The sequence below is a fragment of the Ammodytes marinus genome (genome assembly GCF_949987685.1).
Source record: "Ammodytes marinus genome assembly, chromosome: 22".
In the NCBI taxonomy this organism is placed as follows: domain Eukaryota; kingdom Metazoa; phylum Chordata; class Actinopteri; order Uranoscopiformes; family Ammodytidae; genus Ammodytes; species Ammodytes marinus.
Window position 1 is genome coordinate 17,036,688 of NC_137226.1, and position 18,608 is coordinate 17,055,295.

Sequence of the window (18,608 nt, forward strand, 5' to 3'; positions counted from 1 at the left end):
TTCTTTTTTTTTTTTTACTTTTAAGACAACCAACAAGATGTTAGAAACAAACATTTTATTTCATTTCATCCGTAGTTTTGGACATTAACAGTACTCCCACACGGCATGTTCCACAGTACATCTGCTATCAGTTAGCCTACGGTATCTTGGGAGCACTTTGAAGCAGTACATTTCCAGTAAGAGCCAAAATTCCGCAAAGAACATTAGACTGATAATGGGAATGAATTATCAAACATTAAAATACTCAGTCTTGCTCAGGAGAGCGTTTGGCACATATAAACACCTCTTCTTACAACTGATGTACCGTTAAATTCTTAATATTTTATCATAACAAGAGGACAATCTCAAGAACTGTACATTACCAGCTGATCTCCACCCTTGCAGCCGGAAAATACATTTATGCAGTCTTTTAATAGGCTTTCTTCACACTGAGGATTATTTGAACTGATAAAAAACACACATTCACACACACAAATATAATTTGCATAAAAATGGAAATAGTAATTCCTACGTTAGCACATAAAACAACACTGAAGAAAACAATACAGATTAAAAAAATAAAGACTCTTTAAAACATTGAGATCACAAATATCGGGCATCTCTGGAAATGATTTATATCAATACCAAACTCATAGTAGTTCAACTTTAAACACTAAACAAAAGCTTTAAATATGCCATACGGGATACAGATACTTTTGAAGCCAGCTAGCTAAGAATTGCTAACAAGACAGCATACACTCTACATCACAGGAGAACAGAACAGTATAATAAAGAGGAAGTAAGACATTTTCAGTGTGAGACAATATCCAAAACAAACAAGGGCTCATTTCCATTTTGTCTGGGGGGGAGGGGGGGGGGGTTTACTTCCCTCTGCATTACCATTCATAAAACTGTTAGCAACCCTGTGTATCTCTATACAGCTGGGGTGTTTAAGCAACGCCAGACACTGAGCTCATTTGCCTTAATATCATTTCTGGGAATTTGATTTTTTTTTTTTTTCAATTTACAACCCCGCAAAAAAAGCAGCACATGTTTATTTGGATCATTTTGTTCTTTGCTACATTTATTTTAGTTCTACCCCCGATAGACTGTGTACTTGAGTCCAACCAATCACTGAAGGCCCTCGATATTTTGGCTAAAATGTCTCTCAAGTGGCCTGAGAGCTTTTGACTTACCCTTTAAAAGGCAATTTACTGTCAAATCAAGAAGTTTGTATTACTGTGCGATATGAACACATCCAGCAACATGTTTAAATGTGCCTTTGGCGCAGTGCTCAAAACATAAAACACTCTTTCCTCTGTTGTAAGCAGACAGACTACAACAACATAAAGGGATGACATAAATTTGCTAATGCCAACGGTTGATCTCAACCAAAGTAGCCGCCCACTCAACCGTCGCGGCTCAAAGTTCCTATTAATTAAACCATCAGCATTGTACTGTGAAAGGTTATGGCTGGGGATACAATTAATGTCCGACAATACTTTCCAACTTCCCCCTGCCTTTTTGTGGCCAAAAGATTCCGTGAAACAGCAGGGCACTGGTATTTGGAGCAAACAGGATTCATTTATACTTTGCTTGGGTCCAATTTTACAGATGCAGACATGGTTTCGGAACAGCAGGAACATGTTTTTGAAGATGGATGGATCTCCAAATACTGTAGAACTGTACTGTAGTTTAATGGAATGGTTGTTGGGTTGTATACTAAGGTTTATGTGAGCTGTTCCCGGTTTACGTGATCTGTTTACAGGTTTAGCCAGAGGTTATGGTAATATAGTTTTCTTGGCTACCGCAATTCATTCATTGTTAGTTTTGGCGTTTTCATTGGTATTGATGAAGAAAGAGAGAGAGAGAAAAGCACCTTGTGTCTTAGTAGCAGAAAAACAATCACAGGGTCTTCAGAAAACAAGAGCATTGAAAGAGTCTTGAGATCTGCTCGAGGAAAAAAAAAACACATTTAAACTTGTTCAAATACTTGGGAATGTGCAAACGAAGACATTTCACATCAAGCCAGCCATTATTCCTTATCGGGAAACGTTAACAGACCATCGAATGGGCTGTCGGCAAGCACACACTTGCTGTGCAGAGGTAAAGACCTGTACCTCACAGCATGTGGGGGGGGGGGGGGTGCTGATCCCATTGGCGCTCCTTCAAGTCGTAAGGGAACAAAGCCTATGGTGGCGTTCCAGATTCAACAACATTCATGGGCATCTGTTCTTCTACCGTGTGCATCTGGGTGTTGTTTGCTGACCTCCTAAGTTGCATGGGAAACAGTGAGAAGATTAGAAGAAGTCAAATGATAATTGAACACATGGGCACTTTGCCCAGGTAATTCATTTGCAATACAGAACTATTTGCGATATCTGATGGATAAACATGCCAAAAGATACATAATATACATTTTTCGTCGAGGGAAAGTAAGTGGTGTGTCATAAGCTCGACACAACCCCGAGTAATGTTAACATACAGTACGTACCTTTTATAACACCACCAGAAGCTGACTCCGATCAAAGCAACGATGACCACCAACGAAACGCAGGCGATCACTGCTGTTGTCGCAGCGTTGTTGGCTGCCATAACGAGATAAGTGGTCAACATTGAAGTTCAAATGATGATTTTTTTCAGACATAATGATCCCAAGCCTTCCGTGAAAATCTCTAGCCATAGCCACCACCACATTGAGGAGAGTTGAGAAGATGCTAAAAAGACATCTAGAGCTTTCATCATTTACATATACCACTAAAGAGATTTCCTTTAGGACGATTAGGAAATTACAGGTACAATTGGCAAGGCAAGGCAAGTTTATTTATGCAGCACAATTCAGACATAGGCCATTCAAAGTGCTTTACAGTGGCAAGATTAAAATACATCAAGTATAGAATACACATTAGAAAAGCAAATGAGAAATAAAACATTTAAATAAAAGAAAAATGACAGGTTAAAAGGGAAACAGAAAATATTTGGGTACAACGCCAGTGTCTGAACTTACTTGGGTTGGACACTCGAGGATTAACTGTCTTGTTGTCCAATGGCTCAGAGGTGGTTGAGGTTGATTTGGTTTCCAACACTGAATAGGCTGTTTTCAGCAGGGAAAGAAAGGTTTGGTAAGATTTTACAATGGAACAAATTCCTCAAAAGCAGTTATTTTGCATTGGCAAATAAAAGCTTGTGTGAGTTATGCAGACAGTACAGGACCAAAAACACTAACCCTGTGGACTAATAGATATAACTAGGCCTCTTATCTGGATTGATGAAGTGGTCAAACTGCAGTAAACTTGTCACAGAAGATTGACGTACTCGAGGTGGGAATATTCCCACTGAAGAAATACGCCTTTGCCGATGTCTTCTGTCACTGAGTGAATTCATCCAAACTCAATTAGGTGAGATTTCAATTCTCAACAAAACCCCATAACTCTCATGGGCTTGAATAACATCCGCTTAAACATGGACATCGCAAAATTTCCGTTGTGAATTGAAATCCAAGGCCACCACACCATATTACTAGACTGACAGCAAATACTGGGTGGGACTTTATCGCACAGTGCCACACACCGCTTTGGATCCTATTCGATGGACAAATCCTTTCTAAGACTATTTTGTGTATCGATCATGGTAATAACACATAGCAAATCATCTGACCTGATTACAGATTGGTTATAAACACAAATAATGTGGAGGCTTATTGGGAAAAATCAGTGTAGCATGTCTGACTGAAAGCTATACTTACTCTGTGTGTGATCTGTAGGGACCTGTGTTGTCTCAGAACGGTCTCTTACTGAAGTTGAGACTGAAGTTGAGGGGATCTCACTTTGGTCCATCTGAAGGCTGTTATTGGCTGCAACTGATATAAAAAGAAATGTAGTTTTACATATATTGCGAAGCACATGACAGCATCTACTACTGCCAATTCTACTACGTCCACTCTTGTTTCTGTCACCACCGGAAAAGTGGTCTTAGTCCAATACTTATATCATTTTTAGCGCTGTTTTGGTCTCCATCCACTCCTTCAGGAAATATTCAGCTTTTTTATTTGCTATCTGCTCAACTATGTAGGCTACACTAGCTAGAGCTTGGAGAGTGAAGCCAAGCACGCAAGATGTGGGCTGTAAAACCCAAACCAATGCTGGACTATTTTGGGATGTTTTTCTTATTAATATCCTCCCATCCACATAAACTGAATGAGTCCGGATGAGCTTTGTTGTAGCCTACATTTTAGTCAATTTTACACACAAAATGAGGTAACAGAAATTGTACTTTTTTACTCTTTACTCTAACTCCTTTTATTGGTAGTTCTACAACCGTTCATACTGCTGCTACATTAAAGCTCTTGACACAACTGCTATTGCCATGGCTGCTATCGATATTAGTGCAAATTCCTATCCTGATGCTTCTAAAAATTGCTACTGACAATAATTGATTAATTAATAATTCACCATTGGTAGTTAAGTACTATAAGTGTTTTAGTATTATATTAGAATTGTTGTAACCTCTTCAAAACGCATGCCGAAATATAACTCACTGACTGTGGTGGGAATTATGGAGTCAGGGGGAATATCAGTGTGTGCCGCTGCAAGATCAGACCATTGTTAAGACTAGTGTATTGTATAGACATTTCTATGCATGAACAATCTTAGCTAGTGTGCGCAGTAGTGTGTTGACTTTTTTTAATAGACACTGCACACACACACACACTCTCTCTCTCTCTCTTGGTTGTCCATCGATTTCGATGATGACGTCCACTTTTAACCTTTTCGTAAAAAACATTTTAAATAAACAAAAACATACTTACTTACTTTACTTTCCCTATCCTATCATATGGCTACCACAGCCCACACAGCACAGCCACCTTCAACAGACCCAGGCTCTGTACAAACAAGCTCCAGGTAGTGTCAATGCCGATTCTACAGATCCTATCACATGGCTAACACAGCCTAAAAACAGCATTGCCACCTTCAACAGACCCAGGCTCTGTACAAACAAGCTCCAGGTAGTGTCAATGCCGATTCTACCTATCCTATCCTACTACAAGGCTATCACAGCCTAAAAAACAGCAACGCACCTTCAACAGACCCAGGCTCTGTACAAACAAGCTCCAGGTAGTGTCAATGCCGATTCTACAGATCCTATCACATGGCTAACACAGCCTAAAAACAGCATTGCCACCTTCAACAGACCCAGGCTCCGTACTAGTAAGCTCCAGGTAGTGACAATGCCCATACTACCCATCCCCATTTTTCCACATCTATCTATGAGATTTAATGTGGCTATACAACCCAATCCTAGACCTACATAACCTCTGACAAGTAGGACATGTAAATGTGTCAGTAGACACTGTGGGTTCCCGGCATTTCTCCTGAAGTTGCCGTGCTGTAAAGATCATGTCGACCGTACTCCCACACACACACACACACACACACACACACACACACACACACACACACACACACACACACACACACACACACACACACACACACACACACAGAGAAACTACTTTAATAAGCAAAACTGTTTCTCTTTTGTGATGACACCCTGATCTAACATGTCATATAGCCTAAATATTTAGTCTAACTCTATGTCTCCCTAATTCATAAATTACAAACACACTTACTTGGTTCTTGTGGCTTTGGCGCTCAACACCAATGTGTAATAACACATAGCAAATCATCTGACCTGATGACAGATTGGTTATAAACACAAATAATGTGGAGGCTTATCGGGAAAAATCAGTGTAGCATGTCTGACTGAAAGCTATACTTACTCTGTGTGTGATCTGTAGGGACCTGTGTTGTCTCAGAACGGTCTCTTACTGTAGTTGAGACTGAAGTTGAGGGGATCTCACTTTGGTCCATCTGAAGGCTGTTATTGGCTGCAACTGATATAAAAAGAAATGTAGTTTTACATATATTGCGAAGCACATGACAGCATCTACTACTGCCAATTCTACTACGTCCACTACAAAGACCACTGTTGTTTCTTCTACCATCGCTACCGTTGGCAAAAACTACTGCCGGAGCAAACCAACTCATACTGTGATTTGGAGAGTCCAGGTGTTACAGATGCCTTTACTCATGCTGTCATGCATGGACAGTTCAAACGTGACTGTGTGGTACAGAAGTACTGTTAGTAAGCAATTATACACAAGTGCATTACGCAAATAGTTTATGAATCATGATATTCATCTGATATAACATGCAACATCATTCATTTGAAAAACATGCATGGTTTTGTGTCAGTTTGTTAGATATCATTACTACTGTTACAACTTATTTTATTAGAACGGAAGTAATCAACAGACTGTTTAATCCTCCTCCATTTTCCATGTAAGTGAACTACTAAACCATTACAGTGACTAGAATACAGAAAACTTTTATGTACACCTTACTTTACCTACTTTGCCAAAATGGCCGCCATGACTGTAATAAAGTAGTATATTTCATGTATGGATTTATTATACTATCTATGGTATGGACATACCGGGACATATGGCAGTATTAACAGAATTCACACAAAATTGACATATTACTAAGTTATAAAGTTGATAAAGCTAACACGTTGCCAAACCTATTGACACGTCTGACACAAACAGAGCACCGTCAGCATTTGGAGACTTGTTCCTTTCACCGCCTGACACATCTTAGTCCAATACTAAAATCATTTTTAGCGCTGTTTTGGTCTCCATCCACTCCTTCAGGAAATATTCAGCTTTTGTGTTTTGCTATCTGCTCCAATATGTTAGGAATTAAGTTTTTACTTGAAAATTGAACAGAGGTGGATGAGAGCCTGGAGATTTAAGCCAGACATGCAAGATGTGGGCTGTAAAACCCAAACCAGGCTGGACTATTTTGGGATGTTTTTTTTATTAATATTAATATTTTTGATTTACTCTCTACTCTAACTCCTTTTATTGGTAGTTCTACAACCGTTCATACTGCTGCTACATTAAAGCTCTTGACACAACAGCTATTGCCATGGCTGCTATCGATATTAGTGCAAATTCCTATCCTGATGCTTCTAAAAATTGCTACTGACAATAATTGTCTAGACTGATTTTTAGATTCACCATTGGTAGTTAAGTACTATAAGTGTATTAGTTTTATGTTAGAATTTTTGTAACCTCTTCAAAACGCATGCAGAAATATAACTCACTGACTGTGGTGGGAATTATGGAGTCAGGGGGAATATCAGTGTGTGCCGCTGCAAGATCAGACCATCATTAATTATAAATGTGAAGAAAGAAAATCTCTAAGACTAGTGTATTGTATAAACATTTCTATGCATGAACAATCTTAGCTAGTGTGCGCAGTAGTGTGTTGACTTTTTTTAATAGACACTGCACACACACACACACACACACACACACACACACACACACACACACACACACACACACACACACACACACACACAGAAACTACTTTAATAAGCTAAACTGTTTCTCTTTTGTGATGACACATGTCATATAGCCTAGACTAAATATTTATTCTAACTCTATGTCTCCCTAATTCATAAATTACAAACACACTTACTTGGTTCTGCTGGCTTTGGCGCTGGTGTTGTGGTTATCTTTGGGTCAGCTGGAACACAACAAATGAGAAGTTGAGCAGTTTGACATAATTGCAGTATCAGCTCAGCATTCCGTTCCCACTCAGTTCACTTCAGTTTAAAAAAATCTAAAAATAGTGTTGTCTTAATGGATAAAACTGGGGGACTTGTAAGGCCAACTGTAAGCCAAGCACCAGAAACTGTTGATCCTACCGTTTCCACAAAACAACTTGATGGCCCGGTGAGCGCCAATAGTTTTGCTTTGTAACACAGGCTTTAGATTCTGATATACTGCTGTTTTTTTAGTGTGTCCACCTGTCTCCACCCCTCCCCAAATCTCTAATAGGCTTCTGTAAATAGCTCACCATATGGACTAATCAAAACATGTCCTATCTATCAGTATTATTTACAACAGCATATGTGAACAATAAAAAAGTGTATATATGATACACTCACACTCAGGCATTAGTATTATGCCTAAGCACAATTGACGGCTTACATTTGATCAAATTTGCTGAAGAATATGTGACGAAAACAGACACATAAATATTATGGTGCTGTGATGACTTGCTTCCTGCCGGTACTGGTTATCCAGCATTTGTCCCAGCGCTGCTTACTGACTGTATTTGGGGTTCAGTGTTGTGCCCTCGGACAGTTTCATTGTGTGGACAGGAGGAGACGGCAGCCCTGTAAATACATGACGTCGTGCTCTGCTCCACTGAGCCACAGCCGACCGCTATGGAACATGCTTCTGGAGGTACTGCCTGGCCTGAGATGTTGTCAATAGTAAAACACATGTAAGTGTTTTGCCCCATACAGCAGACGCAGGTACATGCACACGTCTTTGGTATGCTCACCGGTTTTACAAGTTTGAACAGAACACTTGACACAAAAAATGTCTGTTCCCAGCTCCTCTGCCTATGTGCAGGGATTCTTAAATAAATAAGGAATATATCACTAACATAGTCTTGAGCCCTATGATGCTTTGAGCCCCAATGTGCCATCCCCCATTCATATGGTACTGTGTGTAGAGGCATGTCACCCTCAACAATGTGCAACATGTGCTCTGATTCAGTGAGTGCAGTAGAAGAAATATGTCTTACGTATACACTTCAGGCTAGGGGTCTGTGGGTACCACTGTGGAACAACATTAATTAGCTTGCATGTGATGAGATCCGAGGTTCCAGCCATCCTCGAGAAACCTGTGATGCATCTGTAGCGAAACCTTGTGCTGGTCGAAGAGCAGGTGTCTGATGGGGGTTTGGTTAGATTCATTGGGGCGATTTCTTCACATGCACAATTGATATCGTCTGGAAGAGGGAGAAATACATGTTGCAAAATGACAATATGGACAGCAAAGACCGGACACAGAGGTGGCAACAAGAGAACAATAAAAAGGTTGAGTCTTTAGATAGCTAGATGGAAAGAAAAAAATGTCATATATCTGTTTTATATATAGATGAATCAGTAACATGAACTAATAATGAGTAGTTTTCACTTCAAACTATGTTTAACAAGACACATAAGTGAACTGGATTTTATATGTAAATTCATGGTGCAGAACTGACCAGTACTTTGCTTTTTTCCTAGTAGATGGATAGTGTCTTAATTCCATGTGTGAGCTTGTATGTGTTGGAGTCATTGGTCTATATTTAGATAGACTATTACAGTTTTACTTTAGTTTTTTTGTGGTGTGTTTTTTATTGTGGTGTTTGTTGTAGCCTAAATAACAGTTGGATGGCTACACTACACAAATCCTCTCAGACGGCAGCGGTCGTTGAAGTGAAAGTGTAAATAATTGAATCCTATCCTGTTTAGGACCAAATCCCCGTCATCAAGCACTACCATGCAGAGTTTGTTTTGCACTTACCGCCGCTGGAACAGCGCTCAACACCAAGCAGAACGATCAGCAGAACGCAGGCAGAGAATAAGGGGGGACCCAGATCCATCTGACACCTCTAAGAAACTTCATTCATGTTTGTCTAATAAACCAGGGCCAGTTAAGAGACCTTTCCTCACAGCGCAACCTCCCGCACACACGTACGAGTTCTGTCCGGTTCTGTCACACACTTTCACTTTCACCACCACTGCTACTTTGATTACTGATACAACGTAATACAGGGGGTGGATCAGAGCGGATCACGTGATCGTCTCGCCTGCAGGCACCGATTTTTTGTGGTTATTATTTTATGTGTCAAAACAATGCTCACAATGGGGCAACTACACGTTTTATTGTCTTTTTGCATTCGAACAGGCATTATCCATAGCATACATCCATTTGCCATGTTCTTTAAGCGTCATTCCTTTTTTGTGTTTTTTAATTATTATTAATTATTAATTTTTTACAGGGTAGGCTCACTGTAGAGCAGAGGTGGGCGGAAAAGTCATCCGGCCGCTAGGTGGCGCAAGAGTGGGAAATGTTGCCAAAATGTCGTTGACTGTCGCGCTTGTAGTTTTGTTGTTGTGCCGCCTCCTTCCGCCTAGCAGAGCGAGGAGCCAACGCTGAAACAAATGTGTTGCTAAACCTTTTTATTTTCATTGTGCAGGCACTAACGTTAAGTATATGTACAGGTATTTCTAAAGCAGGTAAGTTGAAAGCAAACTAAAATACTACATATTATAATACACACATATTCATTGAACATTTATGAGCAGACAGTTGTGTTTAGTTGCTGTGTTAGCATCAGCTAATGTTAGCTACATTTACATTTAGACAGTTTGTCCTGGCTTGCTGGGTTTTAAACTAACGTGTTAACCTTAATGTAGCTCAGCAAGACAAATATTTCGGCATGTCGTTGCATTTAATTAGTCTTTGTGATCCAGATAAGTGACCCAGCTTTTATTAAACTGGGCTGCTGCGAAGTTACAACCTCAAGCTATGTATAAATACTGCAGAACCTACGTGGAGGTTGGATTTAATTCATAAAAATAATGTAATTCTTGTCCGTAGTAAACAATAGCAGTGACGGGCAGCCATGTCGCTGTATGATGACCTCGGCGTTGGTGCCAGTGACACCAAGACCGAGGGCTGGTCCAAGAACTTCAAGCTGCTGCAGTCCCAGCTGAAGGTGAAGAAGGCAGCGCTGACACAGGCCAAGGTATGTGTGCATCTATACAGTCTATGTGGTACTATGCACGGCAACAAAATATACAAGTACAGCACACAGGTCACGTTCAAGAAAATGCATAATGAGGGATAACGGGTACTTTATCTTTTACCCCAAATGCTAATTTATCACTTCATTTTTCCTACTCACATCAGACGCATTTCTCTCACTTTCACCCCTATAGTAACTGCCCTTAAATGATAAATTGCATTTGTGTGCTGTCAAAAATCCATTGCTTTTTTTCTTAGTAGGCACATGAAAGGGTTTAAACGTGTAATACTAAACATTTCAACATACAAAACTATTCCAAACGTGTGTGTGTGTGTGTGTGTGTGTGTGTGTGTGTGTGTGTGTGTGTGTGTGTGTGTGTGTGTGTGTGTGTGTGTGTGTGTGTGTGTGTGTGTGTGTGTGTGTGTGTGTGTGTGTGTGTGTGTGTGTGTGTGTGTGTGTGTGTGTGTGTGTGTGTGTGTGTGTGTGTGCGCTGCAGACCCAGCGTATGAAGCAAGGCTCTGTCCTGGCTCCAGTCATTGATTTAAAGAGAGGAGGCTCCATTGATGAGAGACAGATCATAGACACTCCTCCACACGCTGCTGCTGGACTCAAGGTCTGTGTGATCCAGTTAACCTGCTCATCTTCACTGTTTACCAAATGCACGTCTTCTCAGTGTATACATTATTAGGAACGTTTCAAGCGGCTTGATTTTTTTTTCAATACATTTTTTTGGGGGTCTGGATCTTGCCCCAAAGACAAACAAATCCAATGTTTTGTACGTAATGTTAATAATGTGATGTGGCCATAATTTTTTTTTTTTTTTTTTTTACATATAATCATTTTTTTGAATTTTTTTTGAATTATTATTTTTATTATCTTAGTGATAATCTACAAGACAGAACACAGGAGCATACACAATTACAAATAATAAATAACAACAATGTCATTCTAGTAATGTGATGTGGCCATAACTTTTTTTCTTTTCTTTTTACATATAATAATTTTTTTTGAAAATTACATTTGCATAATGTTTTTTTTATTATTATTTTTATTATTTTTGTGATACTCTACAAGACAGAACACACGAGCATACACAATTACAAACAATAAATAACAACGATGTCATTCTAATAATGTGATGTGGCTTTAACCTTGTAAATATCTTTTTCAAAATAACATTACAGCTACAGTATGTCTGCTGGATGCCATTCTCTATCTCCCTCTGAAACCGTGTGTGTGTGTGTGTGTGTGTGTGTGTGTGTGTGTGTGTGTGTGTGTGTGTGTGTGTGTGTGTGTGTGTGTGTGTGTGTGTGTGTGTGTGTGTGTGTGTGTGTGTGTGTTTCTGTGTGTTTCTGTGTTCTTCAGGACTCGGTGCCCAGCGGCTTCTCCTCCGGCGACGTGCTCATCCCGTTGGCAGACGAGTACGATCCCATGTTCCCCAACGACTACGAGAAGGTTGTGAAGAGACACAGAGAGGAGCGACAGAGGCAGAGGGAGCAGGAGAGACAGAAGGAGATAGAGGAGAGAGAAAAGTACGTCCGTGCTCGCTCGCTCACTCGGCTCACGTAGATAGAATACCGGAAATATCGAGGTGGAGTTAGCGTTTAATTGTCCCGGGGGATCTTGATGCGTCTGTCATTTTGTGCATCTTGTAGCCATAACACATAAACAAATGGTAAATGGACTTGTATAGCGCTATATCTCCGTTTATCACAGACTCAAAGCGCTTTACATTGTTTTTTGTACACATTCACCCAGTCACACACACATTCATACACCGATAGCAGCAGCTACCACGCAGGGTAGGTTTTAGCACTAGGGTGCTAAGCTAACTAAGCTAACTATCGGGAGCAATTTGGGGTTCAGTGTCTTGCCCAGGGACACTTCGACATGTGGCGGGGAGACGGGGGATCGAACCTCCGACCCTGCACTCCAGAGGCGAACGCCCTACCCACTTCGCCACTGCCGCCCCAAACACTCTAGGGGTTGAGTCGTTAGTCTTGTCATTTTGTGCGAGACTAATGCGTGCCATACTGAATGAATATACACAAGAACACAGGAGTCTTGTTTAAATCTGGAGCTTGGTTGTGTTGCAGGAAAAGGAAAGACCGTCACGATGGCGGAGCTCCAAGCGGTTTCTCTCGTTTCCCCGCAGCGGAAGGCGACTCGGATGAGGAGGACGAGTACGAGCGAAGGAAACGAAGTGAGTGATGCAGAAATAGGATTCACCCCAACAAAGTGTTCACTATAGCAAATGGATGTGATGACCAAGGTTTGAGATCATACTACTAACAGACATAGTTAGTTTGGTGTCAGTTAAATCAAATGTTAAAAAAATATCAACATTTCAATGATGTGTGCCCAAAATAATGTGTTCATTGTTTATCATCAGCTGATTTAAAACCACAGTCCTGCTTCACTGATCTCATGTTGAGAGTTTGTGTGACCAAAACAAAGCCTTATGTACCACTCAGGAGGAACCAAAACATGCATAACACTTTGGCATTGATGAATAACATGATAGTGTCGTGGAAACATAGAAGCACAGAGTTAAATGAAATGCGTTAAATTAAGTAGCCTTGCGGGGGCGCTCCGTGTCGTAGTGGGTAGAGCGTGCACCATACAGGCTCAGTCCTTGTCGCAGTGGTCGCGGGTTCGGATCCGACCCGTGGACCTTTACTGTATGTCATCCCCCTCCCTATTTCAACTCTGGAATCTCTCCTCTCAACGGTCAATAAAAGGTTTTCAAATACCTAAAAAACATATCTTATATGAAGTAGCCATGCACCACAGTCTTCAAGTGCTAAACTTGACATCATCCCTGTCTCTGTGTCTCAGGTATGGGTGGAGCCGCCATCGCTCCTCCTTCTTCTCTGGTGGAAACTATCGGTAAGTCTCCTGATCCATCACAACATGCTGCTTTCACACATCAACACAATATACAGAGTAAAAACAGCAGAAGAAGAATAGGATCTATTGGCCTCTGCTTTAAATTAATTTTAGGAAAACTTTGAGGAAGAGAACAAAAAGAGTAAAGAGACTAAAAAGATTTGTTGCCATGTGACAGTTTGTCTACAGCAGAAGGCAGCGTTGTGTCTTTCTCATGGTCAGTGTCAGTGCTAACATGTTAATATTGTTTGTGTTTTCAGGCTCCTCTCCGTACGGCTATGAGGATGAAGGTCGCCCGTCCAGAGGCTCAAAGGCGGCCATCCCTCCCCCCATGTTTGACGACTCAGACCGGCCACGCTCGCCCCCCGGACCCACCAGCTCCTTCCTGGCTAACATGGGGTGGGTTTGTGTTAGAGCTTCTGTTTATTTTCTAGTCGAATTTTAAAAAAGCATTTATTTTGAGTGTTATATCAGAGCTATGTTTAATAATGTAATGTAAAATGATTTTATGTGATACTTTATTAGCGGGTTTTCACCAAATTCAGAAATCTACCCCAGATTAACTAGATCAAGCATGACCTCATTTTGAATTACCATTATTTAAAAACTTCATTTTTGAATATGATACAAAATTGAGATGATAATGTGGACAAACAATATACACTATATTACAACAAATCCCCACTTTTTTTAATCTAACCCCCTCTCCCCCCTGTCTATCCACACCCCACAGAGGTACGGTGGCCCATAAGATCATGCAGAAGTACGGCTTCAAAGAGGGCCAGGGCCTGGGGAAGCACGAGCAGGGCCTGAGCACCGCGCTGTCTGTGGAGAAGACCAGCAAGAGAGGGGGCAAGATCATCATCGGAGACGCGGCAGAAAAACGTAACTAACGGCTTTGGCTTTTATTTATCAACTTTCATGTGTGTTTCTGGAAGACTGAGCGTCATGGTGTCACTCCAGGAATAGTTATATTTGACCGTGACTGTGTGTGTGTGTGTGTGTGTGTGCATTGTCTTGTCTTGTGTACTTTTTCATTGTGATGTGTTTGTGTGTGTTCTTCTATGTGACTGAGCAGCAGGGTCCAGTCAGACAGGAGCCCCTGAGACTTCAAGTGGATTCTCTGCAGGTTGGCCTCCACTCTCATTCTCTCTCTACCGTTACACAGAGTGTGCTGTTCTGCTTGCTTTGATTCTACAAGTGTGTGTGTGTGTGTGTGTTTATTTATTACACATATTGACCGAATCAAAAGCAGCGATGCCTTAAGTCTTTTTAAAGTTCAGGGGTTTCTAAACATTGCAATGCAAAATAGTTGTGTCAACACATGGCATGACAGTGTTAATTAATAGGTTGTCATGGATCCCTGCTGTATGTGCCCACACTTAATGTGAGATTATGCTTGGAAATGATGCTTTCATTTTGCTCTACTTCCAATCTGGTCTCCTTCTGTAAGAGCTCCACTCCTAAATACGCACTTTGCATTTTTTATGATAGTTTTAGTTTGAACATATTCTCCCAACCCCACATCCACAATCCACCCTGATTGTGGCTCAAATGGTTAGTTCAACCATTCAGGATTATCCACTTTCTTTGCTTTCTGCTGGAGAGTTGAACAACAAGATGGATACCACTGTCATATCTGACTGTTAGATATAAAGCTACTGCCATCAAGAGTTCTCCTTGACTTAAAGCGGCTACGAGTAACATCTAAATATATTTTAAACGGCCTCATGTTTCCTCTGATAATCATAAATTACCTTTAACAGCAAACGAGACCATCAGTGCAAAGAAAGACGTTTTTAAATAGTTTTTATTACTGCTCCAAAGGGGACGCCAACGTGCCATGTTACTCGTAGTGGCTTTAATCAATCTTTATTCTAAGCTAAGCTAACCAGCTGCTAGCTGTAGCTTCATAATTACCCTCTAATAATAGGAGCAATTCTGAGCTATACAGATCTTCTCATTTAACTCTCTGCCCAAAAGCAAATCCGTGTGTTTGAATGTAAATGTGAAAGCTTAAAGATTAGAGTCAGACTGTTTGCTCCACTAGTATTTCTGTGTCACCAGCGACGCAGGAACATGACAGTAGGCTGTTTATCAGCAGCACCCACTATGACCTCAGGTAGAATGTGTAAGCAAACACAGTTAACAGGGTTTGTGGGCTTTGAGAGCTATGAAATACAAACAGTGGACTTGATCCTTTGCTTCTTTCTGGCTGCAGTGGGTGGCAAATAGATAACTTGGTTGGGTGATACGTTTTGTTTTGTTTTGTTTTGGCTAAATAATTTTCGGCCAATAAGCAACGATCCCTGCTATCAGCTCTGTACTGTATACTGTACTGAATAGGAGAATACAGTCACTCTTAGACATTCTCTCCCATTGAGGAACAAACAGTTTATCACACACACACACACACACACAAACTATCTGTTTTAGTGTCTTAATGTCTGGAAAAGTGAGGATGTAATAATATGTAAACAATATCAGTGTTCCAGGAAACGTCTCCGTCTGCTGCTTAGTCACTGTCCCAGGAATATACTCACTGTGGTACTGCACTGGAGTGGCCCTTTACACAGCAGCATGTGACGCACAATATGAAGAAAAATACACATTCAAAGTGGAAATATTTATTTGAATGGAGCTCAATGGGAAAACTGACATTTCTTGTTTGTTCCACACCTTTTAGTTGCATGATCCAGCTCCCCAGCAGCTAGTAAATATTCATGTGAAATTTTGTCTCTGTTTCCACCCAACCAGCGGACCCTTCCAAGAAGTCAGACGCCAACCCGCTCACAGAGATCCTGAAAAACCCCACCAAAGTGGTCCTGCTGAGGGTGTGTGTGCGCGTGTTCCCAAATGCCATTATGTAGATTAGATTGTGGTAATCAAAATAACATGAATTCTTTAGATAATGTGTTGGGGGTCATTGCCTTGTGTTTCAACAAATATCTCACTAGAATAAATAAATCGCAGACTGTGCATTCAACATTTTAGTGAAGGAAAAAAACAACTCTATGTCCAATTGTCACTCTTGAAAATAAGTCAGTCAAGTGGAGTTGGGCCTAAAGTCTTTTGGTTTTGTCCCGTAGAACATGGTGGGTCCAGGAGAGGTGGATGAAGACCTGGAGGGGGAGACCAAAGAGGAGTGTGAGAAGTACGGCAAAGTGACCAGATGTGTCATTTTTGAGGTGAGAGTGGAGAAAATGTACAAACTGGGACGTCAATTTGAGTGGTTTAAAAAAACAGGACAAGAGCATAACAGCCGCTCTGCTTCTCAGATCGCAGACGTGACGGATGATGAGGCGGTCCGGATATTTCTGGAGTTTGAGAGGGTGGAGTCGGCCATCAAAGGTCAGTGTTTTTCTCTTTTTTTTTTTTAATGCACAGCCCTCCAATAATTCCCCGATGTGTTTTTAAAGCCTGAACACACCAGATAAGCTCGAAAAACAGGCCCTTTGACATTTTATAATTTCAAAATGGGAATTGCATCTTGGCACTTAAGCAACTCTGTTATTCATATTTCTCCCTGTACTGGCACAACCGCTAAAATAACATGGGTGAAAGCGTCGCCCGTTTATTTAATTGGGTTGGCCCTGATCAGCAACAAAGGTAAGGCTTGGGTTCCCTGCGGTGTTGTCTGTGTCTGTGTGTTTCAAGCTGCTGTCCTTGGAAATGACACCAAAGTCATATTTCTCCCTTTTTTCCAAGAATTGCGGGGCAAAAGCTAAGTTGTTTTTCAAACGGTTAGCACCAATCAGCTGACTGCAACAGTTTGTTCCACAAAAATCGAATAACTAATTTCTTCTTAGAACAAGAGACAGGGAAACAAACTCAGAGGCTTCCAGGTTTTCATTTATTTTGGCTTATTCATTTTCTTCATGGCGATAAGTGATGTGACTTTTTACATAGGCATATTTCGAGCCACTAGCGCTATGCTAACATTACCCTTGACTCAACATTGTACCATCGTTCAATAACCATACAGTGACTGTCTAAGTGTCCCATGTTAAAGCCCCTTCACAAAGTATTGTTACTTTTTACAAAAGAGCAGTATTGAGTTAATGCAGGTTGAAAATATATCAATAATGTTATAATTACTTTCTGTAATCATCAGCGTAACAAATATAAACTGTCAATGTCATCTATGTATGCTGCTAACTATAAGTTTAGTATAGCCTGACCTTTACTGTGTGTCTCTCTCCTGTTTAGCCGTGGTAGATCTGAATGGACGGTATTTTGGCGGGCGAGTGGTCAAGGCCGCCTTCTACAATCTAGACAAGTTTCGGGTTTTGAACCTGGGCGAGCAGGTGTGACGTCTTCCCGGGCAACGAGCGACGCTATGAACACACGCATCATCATCTCCACACTTGTACATAATAAACCCTTTTTTATATTTCATGAGCAGCAGTGAAAGGTGTCTGTATGTAGAGTCATTCATCTTGTAGATTATAAGTTTTTCCCCTGTGATGAATTATACTTTTATGTCATGACAAAATAAATGGTATAAACTCTGCCTAGATTGCTGTTTTCTTTTATTATGTATAACTATGTGCCATGCAAATTTGGATTAATTTTTATTTATTTTAACAAACTTTTCTCTTGAATTTCCTATTAGAAATCAGCCTTGTCATGCTCACTGGAATCCAGTTGTTTTGCAGCTTCAGAATGTGAAATATTTCCCTCTCTGGCATAAACACTTTTCAACCACATGAGTTTAAACTGAAAAATTGCTCACATCCTGTCGTTGAGCAGTTCCTAATATCCAAGAAGCCCAGTTTTCACTGAATTTTGTCTGACTTCCACGGTAGTGTGAAAGCATCAGCGCTGATAGGGACTGGGACAGTGATGGCAGCTCCAGCCTCATTTAGGTGGATGGAGAGCGTGTGTGTGGCTACAGGCTGCAGCCGGACCTTATTGATTGGTCGGGCACTTCTTCTTCGTTGAATTTCATTAGCGGCTGGCAAACTCGATAAAAGTCCTCGCCACCAGTCGGTCTGGAGTGGCGAACATTGTACATACAGAAGAACTTAAAGCAGCAATGGACACTGAGAAAAATAATGGATTTTTTTTTTTTTACAT

At 40.8% G+C, this 18,608-nt stretch overlaps 2 protein-coding genes across 3 annotated transcripts; one reads left to right on the top strand and one right to left on the bottom strand.

Annotated features, from left to right (window-relative positions):
• Window positions 1-67: 67 nt before the first annotated feature.
• il15ra (interleukin 15 receptor subunit alpha) lies at window positions 68-9,560 on the bottom strand. Of its 2 annotated transcripts, XM_080051084.1 has the most exons (9): window positions 9,413-9,560; window positions 8,646-8,852; window positions 7,527-7,574; window positions 7,147-7,194; window positions 5,759-5,872; window positions 3,725-3,838; window positions 2,987-3,073; window positions 2,474-2,567; window positions 68-2,251 (listed from the first exon to the last, which is right to left on the bottom strand). In XM_080051084.1, exons 1-9 carry the CDS (start codon window positions 9,489-9,491, stop codon window positions 2,170-2,172), a joined length of 873 nt encoding a protein of 290 aa, XP_079907210.1. In that variant the 5' UTR covers window positions 9,492-9,560; the 3' UTR covers window positions 68-2,169. The 2 variants fall into 2 exon arrangements, with proteins under 2 accessions (XP_079907210.1, XP_079907211.1); XM_080051085.1 differs by lacking the exon at window positions 3,725-3,838.
• A 449-nt stretch (window positions 9,561-10,009) lies between these two features.
• Window positions 10,010-18,042, top strand: rbm17 (RNA binding motif protein 17). The gene is made up of 13 exons (XM_080051091.1): window positions 10,010-10,128; window positions 10,493-10,640; window positions 11,137-11,253; window positions 12,006-12,172; window positions 12,737-12,843; window positions 13,479-13,529; window positions 13,790-13,928; window positions 14,263-14,414; window positions 14,608-14,658; window positions 16,287-16,363; window positions 16,619-16,717; window positions 16,808-16,880; window positions 17,739-18,042. The coding sequence occupies exons 2-13, from the start codon at window positions 10,518-10,520 to the stop codon at window positions 17,840-17,842; spliced, it is 1,260 nt and encodes a 419-aa protein (XP_079907217.1). The 5' UTR covers window positions 10,010-10,128; window positions 10,493-10,517; the 3' UTR covers window positions 17,843-18,042.
• Window positions 18,043-18,608: the final 566 nt, after the last annotated feature.

Excerpts from the sequence above, each read along its gene's own strand:
- il15ra (XM_080051084.1), bottom strand. The coding sequence starts at position 9,491 with ATGGATCTGGGTCCCCCCTTATTCTCTGCCTGCGTTCTGCTGATCGTT. Across the intron at positions 7,575-8,645 it reads CCCTAGCCTGAAGTGTATAC|CTGACCCAAAGATAACCACA; the intron begins GTAAGACATATT and ends GTTGTGTTCCAG. Across the intron at positions 3,839-5,758 it reads CCCTACAGATCACACACAGA|TTGCAGCCAATAACAGCCTT; the intron begins GTAAGTATAGCT and ends TTTTTATATCAG.
- rbm17 (XM_080051091.1), top strand. The coding sequence starts at position 10,518 with ATGTCGCTGTATGATGACCTCGGCGTTGGTGCCAGTGACACCAAGACC. Across the intron at positions 10,641-11,136 it reads CAGCGCTGACACAGGCCAAG|ACCCAGCGTATGAAGCAAGG; the intron begins GTATGTGTGCAT and ends TGTGCGCTGCAG. Across the intron at positions 13,929-14,262 it reads TCCTTCCTGGCTAACATGGG|AGGTACGGTGGCCCATAAGA; the intron begins GTGGGTTTGTGT and ends CACACCCCACAG.